We start from the raw sequence: 19062 nt of genomic DNA, 5'->3' as shown, positions 1-19062 counted from the left end.
GTACTACTGTGCATGTTTTTCTATATAACGCTATTAGGATGTTGGCAGTAATAACACAATAATTGATTTCTCAAGATTTCGTCTTATAATAATAATACATAATAATAATAATAATAATAATAATAATAATACATAATAAAAATAATAATAATACATAATAAAAATAATACATCATACATTTTAATACATACAACAGACATAAAAAAAAAAAAGTAAGCTCAACCACACTACTTTTTTGCTTTCTGCTATCATTTGCAAAAATAGTAATGCAATCATTTAAAGGCTGGATGCAAAGCCTAGGGCACCCTGCAGAAATGTAGTCTACAAATAGTACATTCCTTTATACAGATCTCTGCTGTGAGAGATTGGGGAGGTGGGAGATTGTGTCCCAAAGTAATTATGAGATCTAACATAGCTGCAATGCATGAGCCACTCTGTGCCTTATGCCTCAGTCCTCTTGTTCCAGATAGGCTGGAGATGAGTTCAGGATCAAGGCTGGGGTTAACCGGAGTGGGCGTCACCAAACATATAAATGGCATTTTGCATATGAGGCACAGGAAGCTTGAAGCTTCCTCACTGAAAGGGATCTCAGCAGTGTCTGGAGTGGGATTTGCTTCTTCCTCTGAGCTGCAGGCTCCACATTCAGCACCTGCTCCCTGTCCCCCTGCACTGCCCTCTTCATCCTCCAGGTGGAGCCAGCACTCCCCTCTCAGTTGCAGGTAGGCTCCAAGCCCCATAGACTTGGCCAGACTCTGGTCTGAGTTGAGCCATTGAGTTCACACCAGTGCTGGGTGTGACCTGCAGAGCTGACACTGTGTGCTGGATATACCCTGGAGCTGCTCAGCCAGTGCAGTGTGCATGCTGCAGGTGTCTCCTTACCCCTCCACCCACTTGGCCCACTTTGGATTACATTACAGCAGCTGCACAGAAGGAAGAATTTACTCCACAGGAGCTGACAGCGCAGGGGAATCCAGCATGAGGAGTACAGTGACAGCAGGGGGACACTGGCTGGTGGCGCTGGGCGCTCTTCTCCTTCTGGGTGAGTACCAATCATACCGTAATATAATCTAGATCACTAAAGAGAGATTAGACTGGGAATTAAAGGTCAACGTTAGACCAAAACTGATAAAATAAAACAGCATTTTTTTTAAAGTCATGTGATCGAGAGCAGAACGAACATTATGACAGTCCTTAAATGTTACTTTATCGCTCTTAAGACACTAATTTATTGTAAAGCGCTGTGTAAACTGATGGCACTATATAAACCCTGTATAATAATGATAATAATAGTATACCGATTTCAGATACAGATAAAAATAACATCAACTCATATTATATGATGGAACTACTTATATGATTACGTAGGATTTTAAAAAGATACAATGAAACAGATTGTGTCCTTTAAAAACTAAATGTATGTGTTTTTATTGGAGGACGAAGGGTCGCCATACACGTTACAACCTAACCCAGACTTTCTCAAACTTTTTACCCTAGAGGAACCCTTGAAATAATTTTTGTATCCCAGGGAACCCCTGGTAAGATTAGTCCATTGAAGATCTCCAGGAAAAAGCCCCTTACATTGGTGGTCAATGGGAAGAATGCACAGCTTCATAAATCAGGGGTCTCCAAGCTTTCTAAACAAAGGGCCAGTTGACTGTCCTTCACACTTTAGGGGGTCGGATGTTGGTTTCAGTGGGAGGAATAGTGCTTCATCGTTGGTATCAGTAGGAGGAATAGTGCCCTGTTATTGGTGTCAGTAGGAGGAATAGTGCCCTGTTATTGGTGTCAGTGGGAGCTAATGTACCTAATCACTGTTAGTGGGAGGAATAGTGCCCCATCGGTGGTGTCACTGGAAAGAAAAAGTATCCCATCATTGGTTTCAGTAGGAAGAATAGCACAACATCATTGGTGTCAGTAGGAAGAATAGTACCCCATCATTGGTGTCAATAGGAAGAATAGCACAACATCATTGGTGTCAGTAGGAAGAATAGCGCCCCATCATTGGTGTCAGTAGGTAGAATAGCACCCCCTTATTGGTGTCAGCAGGAAAAGTAGCCCCCCATCATTGTTGTCAGTAAAAAGAATAGTGCCCCATCATTGGTGTCAGTAAGAAAAGTAGTGCCCCATCATCGATGTCAGTGGGAGGAACAGTGCCCCAAGGACCAGATAAAGACAAGCAAAGGGTCACAGTTTGGAAACTACTGTTATAGATTAATGGTGTCATACTGCTGGCCAGGGGGTGATGGGCCTGAATCTATGAAGGCATCATTAATGGGTCAATCATCTACAGCTCAAGGAAACCCTCACAACCTCTGGAGGAACCGTAGTTGGGAACGGCTGATCTAACCGTACAATCGTGCAATTTTATCAACACTATGCAACAGGAGGACCTACCTAATCTAGCCAATCAATTTGTATCCAATCAGGCTGGTCCTTGCACTACATAGTTGTAGGTAGATCTAAAAGAGATTGTACAATCAGATTGTAATGTGTGTGATGAGTTTTCAGGTTAATTCAAACAACGTCATTATAGAAAGGGGTGGCATTATTCTGGAATAAGCCTCCATTATAAAGAATGTAGACTCATAGAAGAAACAAACAAATGTCACAGATAATCTGATAAATACCATAGACAGATAATAGTTCCCTGGCACTTGTACTGGGCACACTCACTCCATCGTGGAGGACTATTGGTATAAAGAATTGTAAGAACGATCCTGAAACTTTAAAGGAGTAATAATGTAGCCTGGAATATGGGTTTGTTCTATAGAGATACCAGTATTCATTAGAATGAGAAAGATCCAGGCTTTCCCATAAACAGCCCTAAGCAGAAGTGGACGGTTATATTAGGCGATGGCGGCTGACCGTCATAAAAAGGTGAAATCAGAAAAGACCGTGGACTGAACCTCCTGCCAGGTGGTCTTGTCTTTTCTTCCCCCTGTTGTGTGTTCTGCTAGTGATATTCTCACAATTTCAATATATAGGTTGTAGATCAATGTCCCATTCATTTATTATTAATATGTTTTTCTATTAGTTGAACTTGATGGACTTGTGTCTTTTTTTTATCCCTGACCAACTCATGCCAACCAATATAGGCACGATTCAAAAAGCTTAAGTACAAGGATCTTAATTTTAGCCATGCAACTATCATTTTCAAGTTTCATTGGGCTGAAATAACTGTCACTTTTTTTAGAAATAAAGATCCATATCCTGGCATGTTGGCTTTGTAAATTGAGACTCATATCTTTGAAACAATCACAGCTCTCTTAGCCCATGTCTGATTGTTCTTTCCTGTGACACTCATAGGTTTGCAGTGCTTTGCTGTAAGTATATGGATGGCCAAAAAAATCAAGTCATATCATCTTTGCTAAAATTAAGATTTCTCACGTTGCCTTATGGTGTTGTCCACAGTGAACGCTCACCATTCAATTTTCAGATCCTGGAAAGAGAAAAAAACATTAGCAGGGCCCTCTGATTCCTCTTGTACCAAATTGTATTGTAATGCCTTCATCTTGTAAAGTGCTGAGAAAACTGTTGGCACTATATAAATCCTGTATAATAATATTAATAATTATTATCAATAGGACCTATTTACTCCAATGCCTTGCACTGCCGTTCCTTGTTAAAATGTACATTGACCTGTATTTGACCATTCATGCCAATTAAAAAAAGTCCCTAAAGTGATTGTAAAGGATCACAATTCATTCAGTTTAACCAATTGCATGCTGGGCACAAAAACCCCCCTCAGACCAATTTTCAGCTTTTAGCACTGTCACTATTTGAATGACAATTGAACGGTCATATAGAGCTTTCTTTTGGTGGTATTTGATCACCTCTGCGCTTTTTATTTTTTGTTACAAAAATTAAAAAAGACTGAAAAAAAAATACAAAACTGTTTTATATTTTGTTAACAAATTTTGCACTAATAAGGTGGCACTGGTGGGCACTGATGAGGTGGCACTGGTGGGCACTGATAGGTGGCATTTGTGGGCACTGATGGGTGGCACTGATGGGCGGTACTAAAGGGCATTGATAGGTGGCACTGAAGGGCACTAATAAATGGCACTGATAGCTGGCACTGATGGGTGGCAGTGATGGGCACTGGTAGGTGACACCGATTGGCACCACTGGTGGGCATTGATAGGTGACACTGATTGCTGGCACTTTTATATACTGGTGGGCACTGATTCGTGGCACTGTGGGCATTGATTTGTGGCATTGGCAGGTGGTCCTGGGGGCACAGATGAGGCGGCTTTGCCTCTTCCTCTTCAGGACCGATGTCCCTTCAACAGAAGCCAGTGATCAGCTGTCAGCATGAGCAGCAAAAATAAATGATTTCCAATCTTCTGTTTACATCACGTGATCAACTGTCATTGGCTGACAGCAGATCACGTGTAAGGGGCCGGGATCGATCCTTTACTTGGATCTGTTATCACCTGAGCCTCATTGGGGAGCGTGCAAAGGGGAGGACGTCTACTGAAGTAGATCTGCTCTGTAGCCATCATTCAGCTATAGCACGGATCTGAAGGGGTTAAATAGAAGTGAAAGGCAAAACATTTGTGTATAGATATAAAAATATTCTAAATACCTTGTTTCCCTTTTAAAAAGTAATCACCCTCTGTTCATAGTTGCATAAGAGCTGGGGGAAGAGAAGCCACAGTATACTGAGCTTCCCAGTGAATGGCTGTCCGGAGGGGGCTGTCATTGGAGGCGAGCAGGCAAAGTTCCTAGCACAGCTAGAGAACTGACCACACTGTGCTCGCATTTATAGTGTGGTACGTTTTTAATAGGAAAACAGAGGGGCTGGCTGGAACACCAGGAATTTCACACAAAGCAAGCAATACAAAGAGAACAGGATCATTTCTCATACAAGTACATGGTACAGCAGGCACATATCAGGAATATGAAATGTTGGGTTTATATCCTCTTTAACCACTTGCTTACTGAGCACTTTTACCTCCTTCCTGCCCAGGCCAATTTTCAGCTTTCAGCGCTGATGCACTTTGAATGACAATTGCGCGGTCATACAACACTGTACCCAAATTACATTCTTATAATTTTTTTCCACACGAATTGAGCTTTCTTTTAATGGTATTTAATCAGTGCAGGTTTTTAATTTTTTGCTAAAAAAAGAAGAAAACAAATCTTAACATTTTGAAAAAAAAAGTTTTCTTAGTTTCTGTCAGTAAATTTTGTAAATAATTAATTTTTCGGCTTCACTGATGTGTGCTGTTGAGGCGGCACTGATAGGCTGCACTGAAGGGCACTGATTAGGTGTTACTGATGAGAAGGCACTAATAGTTGATACTGGTGGCCACTGATAGGCGGCACTGGTGGGCAATGATAGGTGGCACTGGTGGGCACTGATAGGCAGCACTGGTGGGCACTGATAGGTGGCACTGGTGGGCACTGATAGGTGGCACTGGTGGGCATTGATTGGTGTCACTGGTGGGCACTGATAGACAGCACTGATGTGCAATGATGGGCAGCACTGATAAGCAGGCACTTAAAGGCAGCACTGAGGGGCACTGACTGACACTCTGTCAGTGTGAGGCGAGAAGAGCCCATAAACGACACTTTCTAGTTTACATGTGACCGGCTGTGATTGGCCGCGCACCCCCCGTAGGCGCGTTCTGGGTTGCTGTCATATGACGTCATCCCAGGACGAGAGCCGCACCGCCCTGACATCATTTTACTATACAGTGGGTGGGAAATGGTTAAAGTAAACCCATTCACTAAAATCTCATATAAACTTTAACATCTCAAAGTCATTTCAAAATGTATTTTTAATATGTTTTAATCTGCAGTTATCATTAAAACAATCCCTGGTGATCCTGTCATGAAGGTCCTTCTTGTTATATGGCGACAACACTTTGTCCCTGCCTTCCAGTTTGCTGCTGTGTTGCCATGCTGCTTCTGATGGAGAATGTGACTGTTTCAACACACATTCCATAGGCATGGCCCACTGTTGTCACCATCAGGAAACCCACCCTGAGAATCGCCATTGCTGGATTGCATGTAGAAGGGAAGGGACTGCAGGAGATCAGCAGCTCTGAGATGCAAGAAAGGATTAAAAAAAAAGCTTACCAGTTCTCTAATGTAAACACTCAGCAGGTGACTCTAAGCTGTTAGAAACGGACTGAAATCCAACTCTAGAGTCTTAGTTATGATCATTACAAGCAGCTAGGGAGGTAAATGAGGGCTTGTTTTGAAGCCCAACTCGGGGCAAAAAAAAAAAAAAGTTTTGCCATGCAGTGGGGCTGTGCCTGCACTGTATGGGTCAACTGTTCGTTTTAGTCTAGGGGATTGGAAAAAGTTTATACTCACCTGATTCTCCGCTCCACCTGCAAATGGCACTCCCCCACGATCCAGGAGTGGACTGTTCCTGACATGCTCATGTCCAGAGTGGGTCTATGGGCGTGATGACATCAGGAACAGTCTACTGCACAAGACCGCTAGGCCACAGGGGCAGGAGTTACAGGGACCAGTCTTGTGTGTGTGTGTGGGGGGGGGGGGAATCGGAGGATTAGGTAAGTACTGTATATCTCTGTTCTCCAATCCCCTAGACAAAACAAGCAGTTTCCCAGGTTTTTTTTGCCTGGAGTTAGGCTTTAAAGAAACTTGGGGTATTTAATAATACAAACATCTATAATCGCCTCTATCTCCTGTCTAAGTCTGAGAACTGAGTAATCACATGACTTCTAATTACTCCGTTTTCGGTCTTCTTACAGTGAAGAGCGGAGACCAGGCCAGGCTGGAGAGGGGGCGAGCACAGCTGGCTTCAGGTTCCAGTCGCACCCTGAGAGGCTGAACCAGCTGTCAATCAGGTAGCTGGGTGGATCCCGACAATATGATTGAGATCATTCTATAGCCTGGAGTGGCTCTGTGATGTCAGCCAACTTTGTGCTTTAAACTGCTATGAGCTGCCTCAGGAGTAAAAAAATGTAATTGCCATCCTGTGACCAAGAAGAGAAGTATGGCCAAAACTGCTTTGGCCATACTTCTCTTTTAATGCTTGTTAAAGTACAGCTAAATGCTTCTGTATGACAGTATAAACAAGTCCCTAATCTAGTTATGCAGAAGCCTTGTAAAGTAGACAAAAACTTCCTTTACCTCCCCTGACTGAGCCAAGTTCTCCTTCATTTGTGTCTCATGTGCTCCCCCTCCCAGACACTGCAGATCACATGGGGGGAGGTTTCAGTAACAGAGGCAATGCTGCCAATTCAGAAAGCAGAGGGCAGGACTAGGTGTGGCCAGGTGCTGATTGACAGGCTATAGCATAATGAATTAGCAGTGACAATACTAATAGCCACACCCCCTGCAAGATCTTCTCCTCCCACTGTAGTGTAAGCAGGAATCGGCTACACCAGAGTGACAACTCTGCTCTGAATTCAGGAGCAGCACAGCATAGTTGCCACCCTATCACAGGAAACTGCAGTAGGTGGACTTCACTGGCAGGATCAGATGTTTGTAGGACCAAGAGAAAACTGTAAATGTAGATACACATATAATTAAGTGTTATAGCACATATATTTTTTTAATGGGAGGCTACAGTTCTACTTAAAGAATATGTAAATGCTTCAATGTCCATTGTCTGGTAAGAGGTGCACTTTAGGATGATATTTATTAGACTGGTAGAAGGGAACTTTTGAGTGGCATCAGGTTCAATCAGCCAATTACTTCTTGTATACGTTGCGGTCTCTAATTACAAGATCCTTACATTGGTATTCACAGCCCCTTGCAGTTGTGGCAACCAATGTGAGGGCACTTAGGCTGATATCAGACGTGTCAGCGTTGAGCGTAGTCTCCATTGAGAATGGGGATTAGGGGTAGGAGAGGTAGTTGACCCCCTGTTTCTGGGTACCTGAAGGGGGTCTACCTTGCCAAATCCAAACCCCTGTCCATCAAGTTGATTATTTGGCTAAATCACTTTCCCTGGAGGTGTATACTCTGCAAGTAGAGGCGCTGAAGCTAATGGGGGAGAGGGGTTATAACAGAAAGGATATTAGGTGTGAGAGAATGGTTCTAGGTGATGGAGTATTGGATGGGGGAGGGGGAGGGGGTGCAGGCTTATACAAGATGGGGCTTATAGGAAATTAAGTAGAAGGAAGGTGGTGGAGCTATAGAACATTATGTATTAAGTTTTAGAGAGAGGAGATAGTATTTTAGGAGGACAGGTTATAAGAGATGGGGATATAGGCGAAGGATAGGGGTTATAGGGGACAGGATATTAGGTGCGGAGATAGAGTTATAAGAGATGGGGAATTAGGTAAAGGGTAGGGATTATAGAAAATGGGATATTAGGTGTAGAAAGGGGGTTACAGAATAAGAGGGTACAGGAGGGTTGGATGTGGAGGAGGGGTTGTAGGTGATGGGGCATTAGGTACAGAGGACAGGTTATTAAAAATAGGGACTTAGATAAAAACTAGGGGTTATATGAGATGGAGGTATTTGGCATAGAAGAGGGATTATAGGGTTTGGGAGAGTTAGGTGCAGAGGAGGAGTCATAGGAGATGGGGATTTAGGTAAAGGGTAGGGGTAATAGGAGATGGAGGTGTTAGTTGTAGAAAAAGGGTTATAAGATTTAGGAGGGTTGGATGTGGAGGAGGGATTATAGGAGATCAGGCTTTAGGTGCAGAGGACAGGTAATAAGACATGGGGATTTAGATAAAAATTAGGGGTTTTAGTAGAGAAAGGTACTGCGTGTAGAATAGGGATTATAGGGTGCAGAGGAGGGGTTATAGGAGATGGGAATTTAAGTAAAGAGTATGGGTTATAAGAGATGGAGTATGAGGCGTAGAAGAGGAGATATAGGAGATGCAGATTTAGGTAAAGAGTAGGGGTTATAAGAGATGGGGTATCAGGCGTGGAAGAGGGGTTATAGGAGATGGGAATTTAGGTAAAGAGTAGGGGTTATAAGAGATGGGGTATCAGGTATAGAAGAGGGGTTATAAGAGATGGTGGGGTATCAGGTGTAGAAGAGGAGATATAGGAGATGCAGATTTAGGTAAAGAGTAGGGGTTATAAGAGATGGGGTATCAGGCGTAGAAGAGGTGGTTATAGGAGATGGGAATTTAGGTAAAGAGTAGGGGTTATAAGAGATGGGGTATCAGGCATAGAAGAGGGGTTATAAGAGATAGGGTATCAGGCGTAGAAGAGGAGATATAGGAGATGCGGATTTAGGTAAAGAGTAGGGGTTATAAGAGATGGGGTATCAGGCGTAGAAGAGGGGTTATAGGAGATGGGAATTTAGGTAAAGAGTAGGGGTTATAAGAGATGGGGTATCAGGCGTAGAAGAGGGGTTATATGATTTGGGAGAGTTAGATGCAGAGGAAGGGCTATAGGAGCTGTAGAGAGGTCAGGTATGGAGGATAATTTCTAGGAGCTAGGAGGGAAGCTAAGGGCATGTTAGGGGGGTGTTGGAGGGGTCATAGGAGTTGGAGGAAGAAAGTTTAGGTACAGAGGTCCTCCTCTCAGGATGGTGCATTGGATTGGATATTTTTGGATTGTGATATCTAGATTTCCTGTTTAATCTCATAGTTTGTGTTCGTAATTTGTAAAATGCAGCCACGTATGCATATCACTAGCATAGCTACACGACCCTGTCTGGTGACTATAGATAAGCTCAGTTTTTATGCCATTATAATTACACACTCAGTCCACTTTATTTCTAATTATGCTAATTAATTATCAACCATGTTTCTGGTTCCACAAGACGGGCGATTGGAATCTTCTGGAGCGTTCTATTCACCAGTAATAAATCCGACATTACTGCCTTGTTATGCAAACATAAATTCGGTTAATGTGTTTTTTATTGTGAGGAATGGAGCAGTTTGTACGCAGGTTTTACCTCTATAACCTTTCTGAACAGTTTGTCTATGGGCCAGAGGGATGTACAGCGCATGTGGATGTACAGCGGCATCAATGAACAAGGCATCGCTTTTCTCCCTACATGAATTCTATATCGGTCTTCACTCATACAATCTGTAAATCATTTTACTGCCTTTCCTACACAGGAGGATCAATTATTCTGCCAAAGTGCACCAGAAGAGGAACAAACTCAAAGTGAACCAATTGCATGTAATCTGATTCTGCTCCTGATGATACTATTGGTTGCAGTTCTTATTACTCCCTTCTCTTCATAGACTGGCATACATTTCTGCACAGATTTACGTAGAAGTTCTCTCTCAGTTTTCTCTGCTTTTGGGGCTCCTCTCACACACATGCAACCCTCAGTACTCCTCTGCTGCACATAATGCCCACCAATACACCCTCCTCACTCCACCCTTGTACATACTGTCCACTGTCACACTCTTCACACTCCATTCTTGCACATACTGTCCCACCATACCCTCTACACTCCATCTCTGTACATACTGCCCACTGTTGTTCCCTCCACACTCCTCTTCTACATATACTGCCCTCCACTATACCCTCTGCACTCCTCTCCTACACAAACTTCCCACAGCCATCCCCTCTGCACTCCTCTACTACACAAAGTTCCCACAGTCATACCCTCTGCACTCCTATCCTGCATGTACAGCCCAGTGTTGTACCCTACACGCTCCCCTCCTGTATATACAGCCCCCTGTTATATCCTCCACACTCCTCTCCTATACAAGCTACCCACCATCATACCCTCTGCACTCCTCACATGCACATTTTGCCCACTGTCATACCCTCTGCACCCCTCTCCTAAAAATACTGTCCACTGTTATACCTTCCACACACTCCTGCACATACTGCCAACATTTTTATCTTCTACACTCCTCTCCTGCATGTACTATCCACTGTTATACCCTTCACACTCCTCTTCTTTATATACTACCCTCCATCGTACCCTTCACACTCCTCTCCTACACAGACTTCCCACAATCATTTTCTCTGCACTTCCCTTTTGCACATACTGCCCACTATTATAACTTTGACTATCTTCTACACATACTGCCCACCATCATACCCTTCACACTCCTTTCCTACACATACTTCCCACCATCATACCCTTCACATGCCTTTCCTATACAAACTAACCACAGTCATATCCTCTGCACTCCTCTTTGTACATGCTGCCCACTATTTTACCTTCAGCTATTTTCTACACATACGGCCCACCATCATCCCCTTCATGCTCCTCTCCTATACATATTGCCCACCATCATGCCCTTCACACTCCTTTCCTATATATACTTCCCACCATCATACCCTGCACACTCCTCTCCTTTACTGTACATACTGCCCACATCATAGCCTTCACACTCCTCTCCTACACATACTCCCCACTACTATACCTAATGCACGCTTCTCCCACAGTCATACCCTCTGCACTCTTCTTTTGCACACCCTGCCCACTATTATACTTTCAACTATCTTCTACACATATTTCCCACCGTCATACCCCTCACACACCTCTCCTATACATACTGTCCACTATTAAATGTTTTACACTTCTCTCCTACACATACTGCCAACCACTATACCTTACCATCATACCCTTCACACTCCTTTCCTATACATACTGCCCACCATCATACCCTTCACACTCGTTTTCTATACATGCTGCCACCATCATACCCTTCACATGCCTCTCCTACACATACTGTCCACTATTAAACCTTCTGCACTCCTCTCCTACACATACTGCCCACTGTTATTCCCTTTGTACTCCTCTCCTACACATACTGCCCACTGTGATACCCTCTGCACTTCTCTCCTATACATACTGCCCCCTGTCATTCCCTTTGCACTCCTCTCCTACACATATAGCCCACTGTCATACCCTCCGCACTCCTCTCTTACACATACTTCCCACTGTCATACCCTCCGCACTCCTCTTCTACACATACTGGCCACTGTCATATCTTCAGCACTCCTCTCTTACACATACTGCTCACTGTCATACTATCTGCACTCCTCATCTACACATTGTGGCTGCTAGGAAAACCTTTTCAGCATTGTTAGTAATATCTCTAATCTCTTCAGCACATGTTTGCTGGTTATGTTGATGGTTCAGCTAAATTTTGCGATGAAGAAGGTAATTTTGGGAAAGTGCATTCTATGATGTCACAGTATATGTCTCAGTGTTACCATGTAACGCTCTTTGGAATGTTGTAGATTTATTTTGGGTCTTTGTTGACTCAAGAACATGCTTGTTATTTATGAGGATGCTATTCTCATCTTACTTACAGGCTCTGACATTGTAACATTTTCTGGGTTTCGTTTTTTTGATTTAGTGATTTTGGATGACATTTGTGAACTGCTGTGATTCTTGTCCCATTCCTCCACACTACCTGCTTATAGCCACCAATGAGCCAGCCCTGGCTTGAAGTAGATAGGAAAACTTTTGCTAATATCTGATATAAGCTTTACCTTGGTAATGTTATTTTAATTGTAATTTGAAATATTTTGAAATCTTGAAATAATCCCTGGTGGCCCTCCTGTGAAGGTCTTTCTTAAAGTGTTACTAAACCCAGGACCCTGCACTCACTGTATCTGGTCTCCCACAGAACATTGAAATGCAAGTTTTAGTAAATATAAACTGCTAAATACCTCTTCTCATCAGCAGTTAGAGCAGTCTTGTGACTTCTATCAGTGTCTGGCTAAAGTTTGTAGGAGGAGTTTTCATGCTACACTGAAGGCTGCAGGACCCTCTGTCTGAGCAGTGCTGATTGGCTCTGTGCTGATCACATGCACTCTCCCAAAAAAAAAAAAAAAAAACTCTTTAGCACTACACAGCAAACTGAGCATGTGCAGCTTGTCCCCAAGGCTGTGTTCTATCAGGAGATGGATTAGAGACAGTGGAAGGAGGGGGTCAGAGAAGACACGATCTTTTTACACAATGCGGAGGATTAACCCCTTAGGGCCGGTTCACACAGCGAGGCGTGGCGAGGCGTCTCCGACTTGCCTCGCCGCGACCTGCGGGGACCTCAGCCGCGACTTGCAGAGGACTTCTGTATAGAAGTCAATGCAAGTCGCCCCCGAAGTCACCCCGAAGTAGTACAGGAACCTTTTTTCTGAGTCGGAGCGACTCGAGTCGCTCCTCTCAGAACGGTTCCATTGTACAGAGCGGGGGCGACTTGCGGGAGCGAGGCGAGGCGAGCCGTGTCGCCTCGCATCGCCTCGCTGTGTGAACCGGCCCTTAGGTTCCACAGTGAGTATAACAAGCATGCTGTATTGCATATACAGACTGATTTTACTGATGTGGGTTTAGTAACATTTTAAGCACTTCCAGTTATAGGATGACAATGCTCTGTCCATGTCTCCTAATTGTGCTCCTGCTTCGTCACCTTGTCAAAAGAACTTCTGATGGAGGACAGGTCCACTTATCTCCGTCAGGAAACCGTCCTGAGAAATGGAATGCAGCCATCGCTGGGGTTCATGTAGACAGAAAGTAGTTGCAAAGAGGCTGCATCAGATGATAAATACTGAGCTGCAACAAATGATAAGAAAGAAGGAGAAATAAGGATTATTTTTAAAGAAATGGCAAATGTTTATAATATACAAAGCTCAGAGCAAATTAAACATATATTTAGGGTTTACATCTACTTTAGGAGTAAAGTCTACCTATATACTCACATGCTTGGGGCAGTGTATAATTGCACCAGCTCCTCTCCTGTACTGAAATAGCTGACTCTGATTTCACTGCACACTGTGAGCTTCTCACATTGTGCATCAGAACCCGCAGCAAATCAGATAGAGCCTGCCTCATTTCCTGGCTGGAAGACATAGCGCATCATCTAGCTCTTTTCTCCCCAGTCTAACTGTCCCTGGCTCGGCCATTTTATTCATTGGATTTCAGTTCTTTCAATCATGGAGGTGCAACATCACATGGCCGTTACCTAGGGCTGCCTGCTTGCAAATGCAGCCCATTTCTACAGACTGCCATCCACTTAGTAAGGCATTTTGATATTTCCATAACTCTGCAGGGTGCAGTGATATTTTCAGGAAGCGATGTACATCACCCTGCTGGCCCCTCCCACCAGCCATGATCTGCCTGCATTGCATAAAGAAGCAGATAGATCTAGTGATGGATGTATGTAATAAAAATGGGATGGTTTTATTTAACCACTTGCCGACCAACGCATGCCGATGTACGTCCCTACTTTGGGGACGGATATCGCTGTTATGACAGCAGCTAGCTGCCATATCCCCGGTATCCCAATGTTTGGCCAGCTACAAGATAAAAGTGGTCTCTGTGGCAGATTTGGCGCAAGATCACTTTTATCGCGATCTGGTGCCACTTACTGGAGCCGTTGGCAGCGGCGGAGGCGATCACATCCTCTAACTTGCTGTGCATGGAGACGAGTGAGGGTAAGATGGCCACCACCCATCTCCAGGACACTGCAGGGCAGGAGCGACGTCAAAACGTCACTTCCACCTATACGTCTTAAAGGCACATTTTTCCAATGTCATTTTTTCAAATAACAATTTTTTATTTTTATTTTTTTATTGCATTTAAGTCCAAATATGAGATCTGAGGACTTTTTGACCCCAGATCTCATATTTAAGAGGTCCTGTCATGCTTTTTTCTATTACAAGGGATGTTTACATTCCTTGTAATAGGAATAAAAGTGACCCAATTTTTTTTAAACTGTGTAAAAATAAATAAAATAAAGTAAAATAAATAAGAAAAAAATAATAATTTTTTAAAACACCCCATCCTGACGAGCTTGCGCGCAGAAGCGAACACATATACGTGAGTAGCGCCCGCATATGAAAATGGTGGTCAAACCACACATGTGAGGTATCGCCGCAATCGTTAGAGCGAGAGCAATAATTCTAGCCCAAGACCTCCTCTGTAACTCAAAACATGCATCCTGTACAATTTTTTAAACATCGCCTATGGAGATTTTTGAGAGTAAAAGTTTGACGCCATTCCATGAGCGGGCGCAATTTTTAAGCGTGACATAGGTATCAATTTACTTGGCATAACATTATCTTTCACAATATAAAAAAGAATTTGGCTAACTTTACTGTTGTCTTATTTTTTTATTCAAAAAAGTAAATTTTTTCCAAAAAAAGTTGTAAGACCGCTGCACAAATACAGTACGACAAAAAGTATTGCAATGACCACCATTTTATTCTCCATGGTGTGAGATAATATATAATGTTTGGGGGTTCTAAGTAATTTTCTAGCAAAATAAACAGTTTTAAACATGTAAACACCAAAATCTCAAAACAAGGCTAGTCCTTAAGTAGTTAATCACTTCAGCCCTGGAAGGATTTACCCCCTTAATAACCAGGCCATTTTTTGCGATACGGCACTGCGTTACTTTAATTGACAATTGCGCAGTCATGCGACGTTGTACCCAAATAAAAATGATGTCCTTTTTTTTCACACAAATAAAGCTTTATTTTAGTGGTATTTGATCACCTCTGTGGTTTTTATTTTTGTGCTATAAACAAAAAAAAGAGCAACAATTTTGAAAAAAAAACCTATATTTTTTACTTTCTGCTATAAAACATATCCAATAAAAAAATTTAAAAAATCAAATTTCTTCATCAGTTTTACAATTTGTATTCTGCTACATATTTTTGGTAAAAAAAATCTCAATAAGTGTATATTGATTGGTTTGCGCAAAATTTACCACATCTACAAACTATGGGATAAATCTAGGGACTTTTAGCGGGACTGTGACATTGCAACGGACAAATTGGACACTAAAACCTCGTACACGCGATCTGCTTTTCGTCTGGGAATTGTGTGATGACAGACTGCCTAAAATCCGACCGTTAGTATGCTCCTTCAAACAATTGTTGTCCAACTTTCCGCCAACAAATTTTGGATGGCAGGCTAGTCATTTTTCATTGGACAGCGGTCTGTTGTCTGATTTTCATATCGTGTGTACACAAGTTTAAAGTACAAACACGCATGTTTGGAATCAGTGCTCGCCAAACACGACATTAGCAGAAGGTGCCCAAAGGGTGGCGCTCAAGAGCTGAAATTCCACATAGTATGTCACTACGTTTGTGTTTGTTGGCCGACAATTATGTACCGTTTGTATACAAGTTCCTGGCACACACCCTTCGGACAAAAGTCTGACACTCTTTTGGCCAACAATCCAATTGTGTTAAGAGGCTTAAGTGACACTTTTTGGGGACCAGTGACACCAATACACTGATCAGTGCTAAAATAAATTTCCCTGACTTGTTCATTCCCCGACTTAGTTGGGGTAGGTGGAACACTTTGGTGGGGGTGAGTGAGCCACACATCTGGACCTTTGTGGACACGCCTGCAGACCTTTGACCTTTGGAGGAGGTCCCTATTCCAATTCCTGACACTGTATAAATGACACTGGCAGGGATAGGGTTAACATCAGGGGCAATCAAAGGGGCAATCTGTATGGTATGAGAGAGAGATAGCTGTTCTTGATTAGTAGGAATATCAGATCTCGGTCTTTCTCTGTGACAGAACGATGCCTTTTTACAAAAACAGACTGCCATTCTGTCATTCCCCGAACAAACGCCGGCGGCCGCTGGGCCCACTGATTGGCTCCCGCTGTGTCCAATCTGGGTCCGGAAGTACTTAATGTATATAGCAGTGATGGCAAACCTTGGCACCCCAGATGTTTTGGAACTACATTTCTCATGATGCTCATCTACACTGCAGAGTGCATGAGCGTCATGGGAAACATAGTTCCAAAACATGCCAAGGTTTGCCATCACTGGTATATAGTATGTTGTTGAGGGATCAAGGGAAGGCAAAACAGAAGCAGAATAATCTAGTTTTAATCTACTATTTAGCAGTCTGACCCCCTTATGCCCCATACACATGAGCGGAATTTCCATTGGAAAAATCTTGGATGGTTTTTCCGACGGAATTCCGCTCAAGCTTGGCTTGCATACACACGGTTACACAAGTTCTCTGAACTTTTGACCATCAAGAACGCGGTGACGTACAACACTATGACGAGCCGAAAAAATGAAGTTCAATGCTTCAGAGCATGCGTCGAATTGATTCCGAGCACGCGTAGGAATTTTGCGCGTCGGAATTGGTACAGACAATTGGAATTTCCGATTGGAACTTTTTCCAACCGAAAAATTGAGAACCTGCTCTCAATCTTTTGCTCTCAATCTTTTGAATTCCACCAGCAAAAGTCCGATGGAGCATACACATGGTCGGAATTTCCAACCAAAAGCTCACATCGGACTTTTGCTGGTGGAATTTCCGATCGTGTGTACGGGGCATTAGAGATTTAGTGTCTGTGAGGCTCTTCTCTTGTGTTAGGATGACTGAGAGCAGCTCAGGGAAGCATGGCACACAGCGGGAAAGCTTGGCGGTTTTCTTTTAATCCCCAGGATCCCTGTAACATCTAATATCTGATGGAGTCTGAGCTGGAAGAGCTGGAAGACAGGCAGTCATTGCAGTGGATATGAGTTAACCTTAGGAGTTGGAGGACAATTGGAGGACAATTGGAGGACAGGGAGGCTGTCCTCCCAGCACAGCCAGAAAACTGACCGTGCTGGGAGGGATGTCCTTCTATGCCTAGCATGGTCAGTTTGACATTGTAAAAAAAAAAGTGCATAGTCAAGACCACTAGATAGTTTACATAAAGGAGGCAATACAAAGAAAACAGAAGACTTTTTTTTAACACATACAAAATACACATATACAAATGTTGGGGTAACACATTCTTTAGGCTGGGTTCACACTATTGCGAATTGGATGTGGGTTCCCTGCATCCAAATTGCAATAGCAGGAGATTTTGACCACCTCCTTCACACATCTCCACTGCGGGTCTGGTGCAAATTTGCACAGGAGCCCTGTGCATCTTTTGGTCCATTTCAGGTCTAAACTCAGCCAAAATTTCAGGCTGAAATCAGACCTATAACCATGAACGAGGATGCACCGGACCCCTGCTGGGAGTCGCATGCAGGGATAGTGTGAACCCAGCCTTAAAGAGGAAACTAAGATAAGGATTTTCTGGGGCCAACATGTGATCTCATTTATTATTTGGCTAATTTATATAGTCCAAAAATACACTCCAGTAATGTACAGAAAAGGCTGAACCACTCATATAAATCCCTTGCCCCACAGAAGCTTACAATCTAATATTCCCACTCATCCTTCCTGCAAGTGCAGTTCCTGTGTGTCTGTGAACACCGCCACCTACTTGTTAATACAAGAGCACTGCACTGGCAGTAAGGAGGCAAGGGAGCAATAAGACAGTCCGCACCGCCTCCCGTCTCTTTCCTGGACATCTGTGCTCCATGGTGCAGGCTGTGCTCTCTCTCCCGCTCATCCTTCCTGCTAGTGCAGCTCCTGTGTATCTGTGAACATCGCCACCTACTTGTTAACACAAGAGCACTGCACTGGCAGGAAGGAGGAGAGGGAGCAAGAACACAATCTGCACCGCCTCCTTGCTCTCTCCTGGACATCTGTGCTCCATGGTGCAGGCTGTGCTCTCTCTCCTGCTCATCCTTCCTGCTAGTACAGCTCCTGTGTGTCTGTGAACACTGCCACCTACTTGTTAATACAAGAGCACTGCACTGGCAGGAAGGAGGAGAGGGAGCATGAACACAGCCCGCACCAACTCCCATCTCTCTCTCTGCTGCTTCCAGCGCTGGTCTGACAGGAGTAGTGATGCTGTTGCCATTACTCCTGTCAGCCTTGTAATAGAAAGAAGGCTCCCCCATCCTTACAGTAAACCATCGCACCCAGAGCAGCCGACCCCTCTGCCCACCCTTTGTCACATCCTTGCCGCCAGTTGGCATGAAAGCTGGCTATCTATTTGGTTTTGGTTTGTAGGAGGCAACTTGAAAACACAGGGAGATCATACAGACTCCATGCAGATAGGGGGCTTAGAAGAAAATGAATCCAGGATTCTGGTACTGTAAAACATGAGTAACTCCAAACATTATGGATCGCTTGGCCCCAGTTCTATGGCAGGTCTGGGTGATGGCCCCTTATTGAAGGAGATGCTGCCAGAGGCACTGCCTGTGCTGGGAGTACCCCTGTTCCCAAGGAGTACAGTTGCAGTGTTGTGTTATGTCACACGAGAAATCACTGACCTTTCAGCTTTGAATCGGCAGTAAGGAGATAAATGCAGGGAGGAGGGAATTTCA

The 19062-nt window shown here is 43.6% G+C and overlaps 1 protein-coding gene across 1 annotated transcript in view; it reads left to right on the top strand.

The window, feature by feature from the left end:
• The first annotated feature begins 578 nt into the window (after window positions 1-578).
• Window positions 579-19062, top strand: part of ESAM (endothelial cell adhesion molecule) — a 138730-nt gene continuing 120246 nt past the window's right edge. The window contains exon 1 of the mRNA XM_077457776.1: window positions 579-1039. Coding sequence (XP_077313902.1) covers window positions 859-1039 — 181 coding nt within the window. The 5' untranslated portion in view covers window positions 579-858. The remainder of the gene's footprint in view (window positions 1040-19062) is intronic.

This window comes from Lithobates pipiens, unplaced genomic scaffold, assembly GCF_037356315.1.
Source record: "Lithobates pipiens isolate NorthernLeopardFrog02 unplaced genomic scaffold, aLitPip1_a1.2 Scaffold_27, whole genome shotgun sequence".
Lineage (NCBI taxonomy): Eukaryota > Metazoa > Chordata > Amphibia > Anura > Ranidae > Lithobates > Lithobates pipiens.
This window is presented reverse-complemented; position numbering and strand designations above follow the sequence as displayed.